At 40.4% G+C, this 15055-nt stretch overlaps 1 protein-coding gene across 3 annotated transcripts in view; it reads right to left on the reverse strand.

Moving 5' to 3' along the window:
- Window positions 1–575: 575 nt before the first annotated feature.
- Window positions 576–15055, reverse strand: part of ADAMTS3 (ADAM metallopeptidase with thrombospondin type 1 motif 3) — a 293692-nt gene continuing 279212 nt past the window's right edge. For 2 of the 3 annotated variants that reach the window (XM_073637902.1, XM_073637898.1), the window contains 3 exons: window positions 14693–14900; window positions 14405–14522; window positions 576–3100 (listed from right to left, as the gene is read on the reverse strand). In XM_073637902.1, coding sequence (XP_073494003.1) covers window positions 2523–3100; window positions 14405–14522; window positions 14693–14900 — 904 coding nt within the window. In that variant the 3' untranslated portion in view covers window positions 576–2522. The remainder of the gene's footprint in view (window positions 3101–14404; window positions 14523–14692; window positions 14901–15055) is intronic. The other variant, XM_073637907.1, reaches the window with a different exon arrangement.

Here is a 15055-nt window from a genome sequence, read left to right on the forward strand (position 1 = left end):
ATGTGTGACACTCTATGGCCAGCTGTTTAAAAAAAAACATGATTCTGCAGTACTCTGTCATGACAAGTATTTGCTAAATATGTCTGAGTGCTTCTTTGCAGCCTTTAAGGGTTTTACTAGCAGGTCGCAATATCGCATTGATTTTGTTTAGTGAGAAATTTGAGTTCTTAACCGAAAAAAAAAAAGGTTGACACATCTGTCGACAGTTCAGGTCAAGTGCAAAAATCAGGTAGTGTTTTTAAGTACTGAAATTGATATAAGAAAACTGCTAAGTATTTGCAAAGTTGCTGTACTTCTTAAATACATTTAAATGAACACAATTTTGAAGTGAATGAATATTAACGTTTCAGTACCATTACCTTAATAATGAAAGATTCTCAAATTTATGACATGTAGATGAATATTTTTCCTTTTGGGTCTAATCTACCAATATTTAGCAATAATATGAGCATGGAATAAATGCTGAATCCTCAGTGCATGAATCATCACAATCTTCACAATTACTCACACAATAAGGAGTCATAAAATATACAATATATATAGTATGTTAAAAGCTTTTTATTGTGAAGTGCTCCCCAATACAACAAACAGCATCAGTAGTGTACACTTAAAAAAAAAAGTCTCAAAAGAACTTTGTAGGAAAAGACAAGATAAACAAAAGCGACATACAGCATAATGAATATCTACACTCAGACAATAATCTGAAGGAAAATTTTGATAACGGGATTGAATTTTGGGAATAATAAACATAATTTTTGACTGTTTGTGGCTCAGGGGTTGTCTGAATAAATGCTAAATAATAACTACTTTAGGTTGGCCTTCAGAAGGTTTCTTGAGAAGACTTCATGAACCTTTTGAGGCATCAAGTCAATGCACTTGGGGTTAGCTTAAAATGACTAAAAACTATTAACATGGGAAGGCCCATTTGTTCACTTAGACAACTTCATTCTTTAGTCTTGTTACATGATCGTTACATTGTGATGTTTTTGTAGCTTACTTTTTCATTTCGTTATAAAATTTCTAAGCCTATTTATACACTTCTAAAGTGTAACGTTCTTTGGTTTCATCATGGACAATTTTCGGAAATCAAAAATTGTAAGTCAAATTATAACTACGTATCACAAATTGTACGTCAAATGCTAATATAGTGAGAGAAATTTAGTTGTGAAATGGGATCGTGGCCAAACGATTGGAAGTGAATTTCGGTATTTACGCAGTAGTTTACATTTAGCTTATAATCTATTAAGGACTGCCCTGCAAACCACCAACCCAATAACTATGTTATTATAGGCAGGAAAATGGCACTTGCTATATTCAAAAATACGAAGTAAATAAAGTCTATCGAGAACATCCACTTTTAATAAATATCTTCACTTTATATTCTATATACAAGTACTTTACAGCTACATGAGAGAGTGACACTGGCTTCTTGGTGAAAAGATGATCCTGGAGACCAGTTGCAAGTGAATTATTGCAGTCAGATGCATTGTGGTTGTGTAAGGTGAGGTGACATGTACAAATAAATATCTCTCTCCAGTCTTGGCTTATTATTCTAAGTAATGAAAATCTATTTTCGGCAATGACTTCCAATCGCTGATCCTTTTTCTTCTGCTTTCTGCTGAAGACCCGTTCATTTGAAAAAATTTCACTCAGCCTTGTCATCCGATTAGTAATAGCTACTTGTCATAATATCCTCTAATTAAAGAGGATGGTCAATGTTAGTTACTTCTATCCTCTACTGACGGACATCCAGTATACCACACAAATGGTATACAAGCTGTCATCCCAGGAACATTATGTTCTTCCCACTCAGAAAATTTGTTGCTACTAATTTTTCTTTGCTAATGAGTTTCTTTTTCCACTCCATCCCATTTCATTCCAGTATAGTATAAACAAAATTGTAATGATTCTGCAGATAATAAGCAAAGTGGTTAGAAAAGACATGCTGTTCTTTGCAAGTACATCTGACTTTTCCAATAGGAACTATATGGCGTTTTAGGGTGATGGACAATGCTGCAGTCAGACCAGCAGGTCATATAAGCCACTGGAGCAGGTAGTTGCCGATTTGAGATTGGAGTCATGGAATGTAATAAGGCAGTTTGTAACGGCAGGCAAATATTAGCACCCAAAATCAGAGAACCAGTAAACATAACGTAAAGAAAACAAGTCACTGAAAACATAATACTGACGTTGCAACATAAGAACTCCGAAACAATAGTTGTGTTTGTTATATCTGAATAACTTACTCAGTGAGGGTGGGAAAATAGTCTCTGGAAAAGAACACAAAAACTAATGTGCAAAACCGGTTTATGGGACCATTGAACAAAGTTCAGAATGGCCAGTAACATTCGGCATATCTTCTCTTGGATGGGAATCTTTGGTGTTTTCCTTCAATATCTTCAAGTTAAACAGAAAGCAAATGGTTGGAAAACTAAATGAGTCAAGAAGTGAACCAGCACTTTGCACTTGTTTTATAAAGCAGAATTCACTAATGTGTCCTTTTGTTCCAGTCCCTTAATACTTCATCTTTCTATTGAGGAAGGCTGCAAAGAACGTCTTCTGTCAAAAGACTTTTCATTTTTCCTTGAGTTTCGTACTGAAGAATGAGTACCAGTGGAATGGATGTTAGTAGCTCCTAATGGCATGGCTGCTACTGGAGGAGATTTATGCGCTTGGATGTTACTGCTGTGCGTTGTTGGGGGTGGTGGAACAGCTAAAAGCTTAAGAGTTTTGCTTGCTGCTAGGTGGGATCTTCTCAATGTGGAGTCTGATGCCTTTGGTTTATTTTCTTGAGGAGACACAATACCAAGATCTGCGTTATTTTCAATGGAAGAAAGAATGCTCAAAATACTTTTTGTTTCAGAATCAGTTTCCTCAGTACCAGGTGCTAAAGATGCGGGCATCATTCCAGCCCTCGACAAGCTGGGATCATAGGTGAGTTCATCTTCTGTTTCAGCTGCTTCAGTGAGGAATGGAGGTGACTGGGTGCTGCGCTTGCTACAGGATTCACAGCAAAGTTTGCTGTACCCAGGTATTGAGCAGTACCGTGCAAGAACTTCCATTTGACAGAATATAGACTTGTCTCCTAGACATGGTTCATCTGAAAGGCAACAAGACAACACTCAATGACACAGACCTTAAATGATGGGCTCTCACTATTATCTAAACTAGTTGTTTGTTTTAGAAAACAAATTTTCATCAATTAAAATATAAAATTTGGGGTTAATATAAGGAGTTCCTCAGTACAGGACTTTCATCTATTAGCTAGTATAGGGGGTCTGTAGAAGAGGGTTCAGCATTCTCAAGGACTTAGCACAGCAATGTATTTCATTTTGAACCCACCAAAGAAAGCAACAGAACACTATGGCCCTGAATCATATAAACAATTTTGCCAGATTTCTGGTGTGAATTGCTTTTAAAAGTCTCAAAATTTTCACTTGGAGTTGCACAAAAATTTTGCGACTTTTGGCATTTTTACATCAAAATGGACAGAACTGGGGTGGGTGGGACAGGGGCATAACTGGGGCATGACGCCACAGCTTGTCTAATTCATGATGAGCTATTGCGTCCCTTATTACAAATCTTATTCCAGCGACTGGGGTAAGATTTCTGGCATGCGCACGGAAGCACACACCCCTTCATGAATTAAGACTTTCTGACAAATGGCATGCGCCTCTGTGCACCAAGTTTATGAACCGTGAGCGCAATTTTAAATAATTTGGCCCCAAAAACATCAACAAATACCACAAGATATAAAACAGAAAAGTGACTTAAAAAAACCTACAAATGATGAATCGGGCCCTAAGAGCATCAAGTTATACAATTAACATAATTGGGGTTATTTAGAAAAACCTGTCTTACATGCCTTGCACAACGTTTTTTATGTGTTTCGGACACTTTGTGGTTCATCTGGAAAGGGGGACTGACTCTGCAGAAAAGGGGTATGACGTTGATAAAAAGAGGCATGACCTTTTGCCAAAAAATGGGTTAAATTTGGTTGAAAATTTCTAGCCCAAAATAAGCCAACTAGAATGTGGTATATATTTGTACTAAAAGGTCCAGAGATGCACATTTTAAGACTGTCTAGTCTAAATTTATACTGTTTAAAACTTAAACTGTTTAAATAGATCTGCCAATATTTTAGAGATACTTATTAAACTTTAAAATACTGAAGGAATACAGTACTGTGTGTCATACTGTTCAAAAAAAATAATTTAACGTGAATATAAGAAACCAAAATAAAGTTCAATTTTGCAAAGGAACATTTTTAAAGATTGACAATTGAGTACAAATTATTTTTTAAAAGAGATCAGACTGAATAAAGAAAAATGAAAAAAATGAACTGCTCACAGATCCCCTGTAATTCTTGCTCCAATGATTCATTGCACCCAATGGTCTCTACTTCTTTGTTGACAGTGTATGTAAACTTTTGACTTTACAGCAAGTAATAAAAATGCCTTAAAACATTCTCTCTCTCATTATTCTGGCATTGGGCAAATATTAAAAATTATGGTAATTGACCTAAAAAGGGAAAAGTTTATTCTGATTTCATGTCAGATATTGAGAAAAACATGCATATGTGTCTTTTTTATATAGTGTATGTAAACTTCTGGTTTCAACTTGGTAGCAGCACTCTACTAAAACACAGAATAACCTTCCTGCTGGCATTTCTAGCTAGTAGACATATGAATAATGCTTAAGTTATTCTCAGATTCTCATCGGCTTCTAGGATTTGTGAGTTCTTCAGCTCTTTAATTCTCCGCTGTTAAGCAGTTACAAGAGTCCTATGTAGTGCATATTTTTTCACTATCAATCCCATGTAATCATTTATGCTATATAACTACATTGTTACAGCACCGGCAAAGACAATGCCAGTCTAATAGTCCTGTAATGAGCAGCCCTCTATGAACTGTAGCATTAGGAGTGACTGATGTTCAGTGTAGGAATATTATTTTCTGATAAAAGACAGCTCTTTTCATGCTATTTAGAGAACTAGGAATTCTAAGCCTTTTTAGCAAGAACAAGACAACATGGAACCTCACTGCCATCTAGGGGTTACTTCTATTACAGCAAGTAGACTTGTTTCCAGTATACTATGTATCAAAGTTAAGGATTTGTACCAAGTTTATAAGTCGCTCCCTATACATAGTATAGGGCAGGGATATTCAACCTGTGGCTCGGGAGCCACATGTGGCTCATGGACCCATTATGTGTGGCTCTCGGCAGTCTGCTAGCTTGGTGCATTAACAAACAGCTATAAAGATCAACTCTCCAGATAATGACTTTTGTGCTTAGTCCTCACAGAAGAGCAGATCTGAATTCACATATTCTGGCCTCGGGGTGGAGGAGATAAATTAAGTTCTAAGCGGGAGATATAATGATAATTCCAGATAGAGAAGGGAATTGAGGCTGGATGCGATAGAGTGTTGGGAGTGCTTGATGTGAGAATACCCAATGGGGATAAGGTGGGAACACCTTGATACAAGTATACTGCCTCGGTGTTATTTCTGTGATTACGCTTTGACTGCCATTATGCCAATAATGGGGGCTCTGGGTGTCACTACTGTGCAGGAAATGGAACCTGAATGTCACTATTGGAGGGGAGGTGGTCTCTGGATGTGACTTGTGTTAGGATGTAACCTTTCATTGTACGTGTTTCAGCATGTAGTAGTGAATGCTGCGTGCGTATTCACAGAGAAAGAAGAAATTAAAGGCCGGTGGCCATCAAAACACAGCTGCCGGCCCAAGCACTGTGGTCCCCAGGAATCTGCCCGAGGCCTGGAGAAAAGATCATCACAGGCCGAAAATGGCCCTCGGGCCTGAGGTTCCCCACCCTTTTGCAGAGAGAAAATATCCAGCTCCCGCAGAAAAAATATTTTTTCTATAAAACATAATTTTATTGATATGCCCTTAAAATAAAGGGTTAAAAAGGTGAAACACTTGGCCTACGCGTTTCTAGCATTCAATCGTGTATAGTGTAGTAGTGGTTGGAACTTAGTAACTGAACCTGCACCAATGGGAGCGGAATCCGGCTGTATCATGGTGACAGTCAGAATTTGAGATAACTCCTATCCCAATCCCTTAGATGCCCTGGGTGAGGGCTTGTTTTTGTAGAATAAGCTGTGATTTTCATTAATACCATTGTGGGTTATTTGTTAATCAATTTTTATTATTGTAGATGAAAAAACAGCAATTCTGGCAGTATAATGGGTTAATGCTTCATATTTTTAACAGCTACATACAAGGTCAGAGCAGCATTTCCCATTGGCAGTTTTCCAGGTACCACTCAGTTCCCAGCATCTAGCTAGAAACTTGTGTACTCATGTGTCATAATACAGAATACTCATGACTGGCTCAGTTTCCTGAATGTGTATTAATAAATAAAGCTTAACAAGGCAATTGTTCCTCAGAGAGGAGTGGCAGCACACAGATACTCTCTGCTCTTTCCACCAAGCTTTTTTACAACCAATTGGTCCCACAGTGAATCATGAACCAGATGACTTCAGTCTGTTTCTAAATTAATTACTTCGACAGTATTAATGCCAAAAAAAAAGATTTGTGAGGCAATTTGTCCAATAAAAATCCCTAAATATACAGTGGGGAAAATAAGTATTTGATACACTGACGATTTTGCAAGTTTTCCCACCTACAAAGAATGGAGAGGTCTGTAATTTTTATTGCAGGTACACTTCAACTGTGAGAGACAGAATCTTAAAAAACAATCCAGAAAATCACATTGTATGAGTTTTACATATTTAATTTGCATTTTATTGCTTGAAATAAGTATTTGATACAATAGAAAAGCAGAAAAAAATTAATATTTGGTACAGAAACCTTTGTTTGCAATTTCAGAGGTCAGAGGTTTCCTGTAGTTCTTACCCAAGTTTGCACACACTGCAGCAGGGATTTTGGCCCACTCCTCCATACAGATCTTCTCCAGATCTTTCAGGTTTCGGGTCTGTCGCTGGGCAACATTGAGTATCCGCTCCATCCAAAGATTTTTTATTGGATTCAGGTCTGGAGACTGGCTAGGCCACTGCAGGACCTTGAAATGCTTCTTACGGAGCCACTCCTTAGTAGCCCTTGCTGTGTGTGTCAGGTCACTGTTATGATGGAAGACCCAGCCACAACCCATCTTCAATGCTCTTACTGAGGGAAGGAGGTTGTTGGCCAAATCTCGCAATACATGTCCCCATCCATCCTCCTTTCAATAATTTGAAATCACCCTGTCCACTTTGCAGAAAAGCACCCCCAAAGTATGATGTTTCCCACACCACGCTTCACGGTTGGGACGGTGTTCTTGGGGTTGTACTCATCCTTCTTCTTCCTCCAAACAGTAGAGTAGGCGAGAAGAGTTGGTAACAAAAAGTTCTAATTTGGTTTCATCTGACCACATAACCTTCTCCCATGCCTCCTCTGGATCATCCAGATGGTCATTGGTGAACTTCAAAAGGGCCTGGACATGTGCTGGCGTGAGCAGTGGGAGCCTGTGTTCCCTGTAGGATTTTAATCCATGACAGCGTAGTGTGTTACTAATGGTAATGTTTGTGATTGTGGTCCCAGCTCTCTTCAGGACATTGACCAGGTCCTCCCATATAGTTCTGGGATGATTCCTGACCTTTCTCAGAATCATCTTTCCCCCATGAGGCGAAATCTTGCATGGAGCCCCAGACCGAGGAAGACTGACAGTCATCTTGTGTTTCTTCCATTTTCTAATAATTGTACCAACAGTTGTTGCCTTCTCACCAAGATGCTTGCCTGTTGTCCTGTAGCCCATCCCAGCCTTGTGCAGGTCTACAGTTTTGTCACTGGTGTTCTTAGACAGCTCTTTGGTCTTGGCCATGGTGGAGAGGTTGGAGTGTGATTGAGTGTGTGGACAGGTGTCTTTTATACAGGAAACAAGTTCAAACAGGTGCAATTAATGCAGGTAATGAGTACAGAGTAGGAGGGCTTCTTAAAGAAAAACTAACAGGTCTGTGAGATCCAGAATTCTTGCTGGCTGGTAATGGATCATATGCTTATTTCATGCAATTTAATTATTTAAAAATCATACAATGTGATTTTCTGTTTTTTTATTTTTAGATTCTATCTTTCACAGTTGAAGTGTACTTACAATAAAAATTACAGACCTCTCCATTCTTTGTAGGTGGGAAAACTTGCAAAATCGGCAGTGTATCAAATATATATTTTCTCCACTGTAGCTACATCAACAAAAAAATAAAAAATGTTAGGCTATTAGAAGGTGGGCACAGTTAAAGGGATTGTCCCATGAACAAAAGTTAATTTTAATCAATAGATCTTGAAATAATAATAATTTCCACAATTGGATGTGTTGAAATAAAATGCTCCTGTCCTGAGATAAATGTGCCCCTGTACTGTGTAATGGCTGTGTCTGACCATGCAGGAACATGGTCTGATCATACCACATCTCCTGGCCAGGGAGGGGGAGCAAAAGAATATACAGACATTACAGCAGGGGATCACAGCTGATTCTTTTTTGTGAGGTAAAACATTTTACTCCCTGTTTTTAAACAATATTTTACTTCAAAGAAAGAATTATTTGCGATTCCTTGCTGTAATGTCTGTATACTCTTTTTCTTGTTCCCCTGCCCAGGAGATGTGGTATGATCAGATCATGTTCCTGCACGGTCAGACACAACCATTACACAGTACACAGCAGGGGCACATTTATAAGATTATCTCAGCACAGGAACATTTTATTTAAACACATCCAATTGTGGAAATTATTATTATGATTAAAATGAACTTTTGTTCATGGGAAAACCCCTTTAACCACTTCGCACCAGAGCCTGTTTTTGCCTTCGTGACCGGGCCAATTTTTTCAATTCTGACCACTGTCACTTTATGAGGTAATTACTCTGGAACGCTTCAACGGATCCCCCGGATTCTGAGATTGTTTTTTCGTGACATATTGTACTTCATGAATGTGGTAAAATTTCTTCGATATCACTTGCGTTTATTTGTGAAAAAATCGGAAATTTGGAGAAAATTTTGAAAATTTTGCAATTTTCAAACTTTGAATTTTCATGCCCTTAAATCAGAGAGATATGTCACACAAAAGAGTTAATAAATAACATTTCCCACATGTCTACTTCACATCAGCACAATTTTGGAACCAAAATTTTTTTTTGTTAGGAAACTATAAGGGTTAAAAGTTGACCAGCGATTTCTCATTTTTACAACAAAATTTACAAAAACATTTTTTTAGGGACCACATCTTATTTGAAGTGACTTTGAGGGGCCTTTATGACAGAAAATACCCAAAAGTGATACCATTCTAAAAACTGCACCCCTCAAGGTGCTCAAAACCACATTCAAGAAGTTTATTAACCCTTCAGGTGCTTCACGGGAATTTTTGGAATGTGGAAGAAAACAATGAACATTTAACTTTTTTTCACAAAACTGCTACTTTAACCTCACATTTTAAATTTTCACAAGGGCAGCCAGAAAAAATGGACCCCAAAATGTGTTGTGCAATTTCTCCTGAGCACGCTGATACCCCATATGTGGTGCAAAACCACTGTTTGGGCGCACGGCATGGCTCGGAAGGTAAGGAGCGCCATTTGACTTTTGGAATGGAAATTTGGCTGGAATCGATAGCGGACGCCATATTGCATTTGGAGAGCCCCTGAGGTGCTTAAACAGAGGAAACCCCCAACAAGTGACCCCATTTTGGAAACTAGACCCCTCAAGGAACTTATCTAGATGTGTGGTGAGCACCTTGAACCCCCAGGGGCTTCACAGAATTTTATAATGTTGAAGTGTGAAAATAAAAAAACACATTTTTAACACAAAACTGCTACTTTAGCCTCAAATTTTTAATTTTCACAAGGGCAGCCAGAAAAAATGGACCCCAAAATGTGTTGTGCAATTTCTCCTGAGCACGCTGATACCCCATATGTGGTGCAAAACCACTGCTTGGGCGCACGGCATGGCTCGGAAGGTAAGGAGCGCCATTTGACTTTTGGAATGGAAATTTGGCTGGAATCGATAGCGGACGCCATGTTGCATTTGGAGAGCCCCTGAGGTGCCTAAACAGAGGAAACCCCCAACAAGTGACCCCATTTTGGAAACTAGACCCCTCAAGGAACTTATTGAGATGTGAGGTGAGCACCTTGAACCCCCAGGGGCTTCACAGAATTTTATAATGTTGAAGTGTGAAAATAAAAAAACACATTTTTAACACAAAACTGCTACTTTAGCCTCAAATTTTTAATTTTCACAAGGGCAGCCAGAAAAAATGGACCCCAAAATGTGTTGTGCAATTTCTCCTGAGCATGTAGATACCCCATATGTGGTGCAAAACCACTGTTTGGGCGCACGGCATGGCTCGGAAGGTAAGGAGCGTCATTTGACTTTTGGAATGGAAATTTGGCTGGAATCGATAGCGGACGCCATGTTGCATTTGGAGAGCCCCTGAGGTGCCTACACAGAGGAAACCCCCAACAAGTGACCGAATTTTACAATCTACTCCTCTGTATAAATTAATCTAGTGGTGGGAAAATAAGTAGATAGGTAAATGGTCACTAAACCCATAGATGAATTCCCAGAGAGGTGTCATTTCCAAAATGGGGTCACTTCAGGGGGGATTCTGCTGTTCTGGCACTTTTCAGAGGCGCTAAGTACCAGAACTAAAGAATCCCCCCTGAAGTGACCCCATTTTGGAAATGACACCCCTCTGGGAATTTATCTATGGGTTTAGTGACCATTTTAACTCAATGGATGATTTCCAGAAACAAGCACGCAATGGAAGGTTTAGATTCTGGAGAAACCCCCCCCCCCACCCCTGGAAATTAAGTGAGCTCTACTTGAATGTGTCATTCACTAAATTAACCAAATGTTTGAATGACAAATTGGGATACATTTTTACAGTTTAAAAACGTGGTTCTGTGTGGAAGATTTTAAAGCAGTCAGTGACGCATAAGGCTGGCAATGATGGGCATTGTGGGCAATAGTAGCGGGTATCACGCCTCATTCCTCTCTTAGTACATACACGACATCTTTTCTGGGGGTTCCTTCTTGTTTCCGTTGCTGGAATAAGTGCAATAAAATGTCGATCAGTGAGTCTTTTCACATCCTCAGATTCTAATGGATGAGCGGGGCTAACACTTTGAAAAACAAGATTTTCAATTACCTTTTCTTGATAATCAAGAAAAGGATCTGAATTTCCTGCTTTTTGTACAACACAAAAGAATTGTATGTGGCCACCTGAAACAAATAAATAACCAACTTTTTATACCAGGTATAGGACTTTCTAGATACCTGGTATGGCTGTAGAACCTGGTCTGCAAGGTCCACACCCCCCATGTGTTTGTTGTAGTCAATGACTGACACAGGTTTTTGCTTTGTAGTGGTGGATCCTAGTTCTACAGTGGCCCTTGTGGCATCTGGGTGGATCGAGCTGACAAAAATATCCCTCTGATCCCTATACTTCAGGGCAAGCAGCTCTCCGTTGCGTACAGCCCCTGACTGCCCCTTTTGAAACTTTTGGTTTACCAATGGTTGTGGAAACCCCTGACGGTTTTTACGAATGGTCCTACAAGCTCCGATGTTGTGTTCAACCAGACTTTTAAATAGGGGTATGCTGGTGTAATAATTGTCCACATATAGATTGTAGCCTTTTTGAAAAAATGGACTTATCAGCTCCCAGACAATTTTTCCAGATGTCCCCAGATAAGTAGGGCAACCTGATGGGTTTAGTTGGCTATCTTTCCCCTCATATATACGAAAAATGGATGTGTATCCGGTTGAACTTTCGCACATTTTATAGAGCTTTATTCCAAACCTTGCCCTTTTAGATGGGATAAATTGCTTGAGGTGCAGTCTTCCTTTGAATTTTACAAGGGACTCATCTATAGAAATATTTTGTGCTGGGCCTTAAGAATTTTTCTGACAAATTTTCAATGATGGGTCTAATTTTATATAACCTGTCATGTTCTGGGGCATTTCTGGGCAGGCATTGACTATTGTCGTTAAAATGCCAAAACCGCATGAGCATTTCATAACGGGTCCTAGTAAGAAAGACTGAAAACATAGGGGTGGCTTGAACAGGGTGGTTGGACCAGTAGGATTGAATGCTCGGTTTTTTAACAAGCCCCATGGCAAATATAAGTCCTAAAAATTTTTTTATTTCCGGGACATTAGTTGGTGTCCATAAATTTGCCCTAGCATAGTAACATCGGGGATTCTGGCTTATGAATTGGGATGCGTATAAATTTGTTTGCACGACAATATGCTCTAGCAAGCTGTCTGTAAAAACAAATTAAAAAAATGAATTGGTCCAAACTCTTCCACCTCCACATTTATACCAGTAATGGCGTTGAAATCACGGCTGAATGGAGCAGCCGAATCCGAAGCCTCCCATCTGGGAAATGCTAGATCATGTGGCAAAGCCCCTTGTACACTGGCGTGCGCCAATTCACTAGTAGCAGGGACAGCGCTTGTACTGGGCAGTATTCCCTGATTTGGAGACGTTTCTCCAGTAGCGCTATTTGCCCCTATTGCTGTACTGGTCCTTGGGCTTGAGGATGGAACAGAATCACTGCTCATTTCTGAGCTCTCAGTGTCGCCGCTACTAAAGCCCTCAAAATCCATATCTCCATCTGAGATTGCACTGTCATCAGTGTCAGAACATAGCAGGGCATACACCTCTTCTGCGGTATAAGTCTGACGGGCTATTTTATTTTTATATTTTTTGACTGGACTGAACGGACCAGACTGAACGGACGGGACTGGACTGGACTGACCGGACTGGACTGACCGGACGGGACTGGACTGACCGGACTGGACTGATCTGACAGGACTGGACTGATCTGACAGGACTGACTGACTGACAGGACGGACTGATCTGACAGGACTGACTGACTGACAGGACTGACTGATCTGACAGGACTGACTGACTGACAGGACTTACTAATCTGACAGGACTGACTGATCTGACAGGACTGACTGACTGACAGGACTGACTGATCTGACAGGACTGACTGACTGACAGGACTGACTGATCTGACAGGACTGACTGATCTGACAGGACTGACTGACTGACAGGACTGACTAACCCTAACTTTTTTTTCACTTTTACAGTGGCAAGGCTGACAGCTCTTGTCACACTGTTTCTCCTCTGCTCTCTCACTGAGATCCGAGGAGAAACAGTGTATTTATCAGGCAGATCGCCCGGGAAAGTTTGTTGCTAAAACAAACTTCCCTAGTGATCTCTCTGATTGGCTGGTGTGACGCTGACATCATCGAGACCTGAGCCAATCAGGTCTCGATGATGTCAGAGGTCACAGCACCGGGATCCCCTCGCTGCTAAGGTATGTGGGGGGTCCCGATCGCCGACCACCGGCTGTCACTATCTTTTAAATGCCGCGATCGCTATGGATCGCGCCATCTAGAAGATAGGAACAGGTTAACATCATGGGGACCTGATCCAATCAGGTCCCCATGATGCCACATGTCAGAGCTATCGCTCTGAACCAGTACCGCAGCGCTTGCAGGACCCTGGGGGTCCTGAGCGCTGCGGGACCACCCACCGTTTTTAAACGTCGGCGCTGCACAGAGCCCAGGCAGCGCCGACGTTTATGTACAGTGGGCGGTCGGGAACTGGTTAACTAAATAAAGAAAATTGCTGTCATAAAGGGTAATAATGTATGTAACTATTAAAAAACAGACTGGGAATCAAAACTTATTGATGCACATAGACATGCCAATTTTAGCCAGTCAATACATCTTAATGAATGCTGATCGACTATAGAAGAAGTTATTTATTTACTGGACTGTTTAGGCTAGCCATGGAACAATGATGGGGACGATCGTTCATACGATCGTTATGACTCTGTACAGTATCATGTTTCCGTCAGCACATCTTCTTATTGTACGAGGTGATATGTTATGGATAACAATTTTTTTTTTTGCTGGGAATAAAGATCTGATCACACGATGAATTAACTATTTGCACGCTTGTCGGGTAACTGTTAGCGCGTTTATAACACCCATTCGCTGGTTATCCATTTGTCTAAATCCTCCATAACCCTTGCTCATATTACCTATGTGTTTGACATATGTCCGTACTTGCGCCCTTGAGTAAGGACCTAGGTCTTTGAAATGCTTGGGCTGGCGATAGAGGGCATTGGATTTTCAATGTGCATGAAATATACTAGACATTTTGTAAGAGCTTGTCCCTGCAGTAATTTCATTTTTAACATGCAAGTTTGGTCCACCTGAGTCTCGCATATCCACGCAAGAGAGTTCCTAGTACACAGTAACTAATTGGATAGCCGATTGCTCCTTTTACTTGTTGTATATCTCTTTGGCCGTGCTGAACTTGCAATAGCAACTTTGTTCTAGTAAAAAGAAATGATGTTTCTTAAGAGGCAGTACATACCATGACAAGGTGTTAGCTTGCATTCCCTTGTAGACTCAGGTTTTTCACCATCACACTGGTCACCCACTCGACATAGGACTTGTCTGACCTCCATTCCCTCACCACAAGTCACAGAGCACTGCATTGGAAGAAGAGATCAGAAAAGCAAAAATTAGTAATACTAACAATGCTCATATGTTTGACCCAGAGACTACAGTCCTCAAAATTCATCAGCTGAAAACACAGCAATACATCTGACTCTAGTGGCAGAGCACCAGATCAATTTCATGATATTACACTGCCACTGACCTCAGACCAGGCGCCTGTCTTCCACTGTGCTGGGCAGGGAGCTCTATTGCATGATCTTCTACTTTCAGGACGCTCTCCAGTACAATACTTGCTGTGCACCGACCGGTTTGTCCCATCGTGTAGAGGCTGAATGCATCGAACTACTCGAATTTGATAGCCAGAACTTCCGCAGCTTTTGGTGCAGTGCTCCCATTCATCTGCCACCCAACTAGGGAAGGGTAAAGTGTTATTGTGGAAGCATACATAAGGGGGCGCAGGTGTAAAAAGTTATTTACTTTGAAGAGACAATCATCAAAAGGACTACAATCAGTGAACGTCTCCTCCCAGTGGAAGATGCCAAGCTTCCCAACTCCGTCCTCTAAG

This window comes from Phyllobates terribilis, unplaced genomic scaffold, assembly GCF_046119375.1.
Source record: "Phyllobates terribilis strain yellow unplaced genomic scaffold, ASM4611937v1 Scaffold_1__5_contigs__length_1240528914, whole genome shotgun sequence".
NCBI classification, from domain to species: Eukaryota; Metazoa; Chordata; class Amphibia; order Anura; family Dendrobatidae; genus Phyllobates; species Phyllobates terribilis.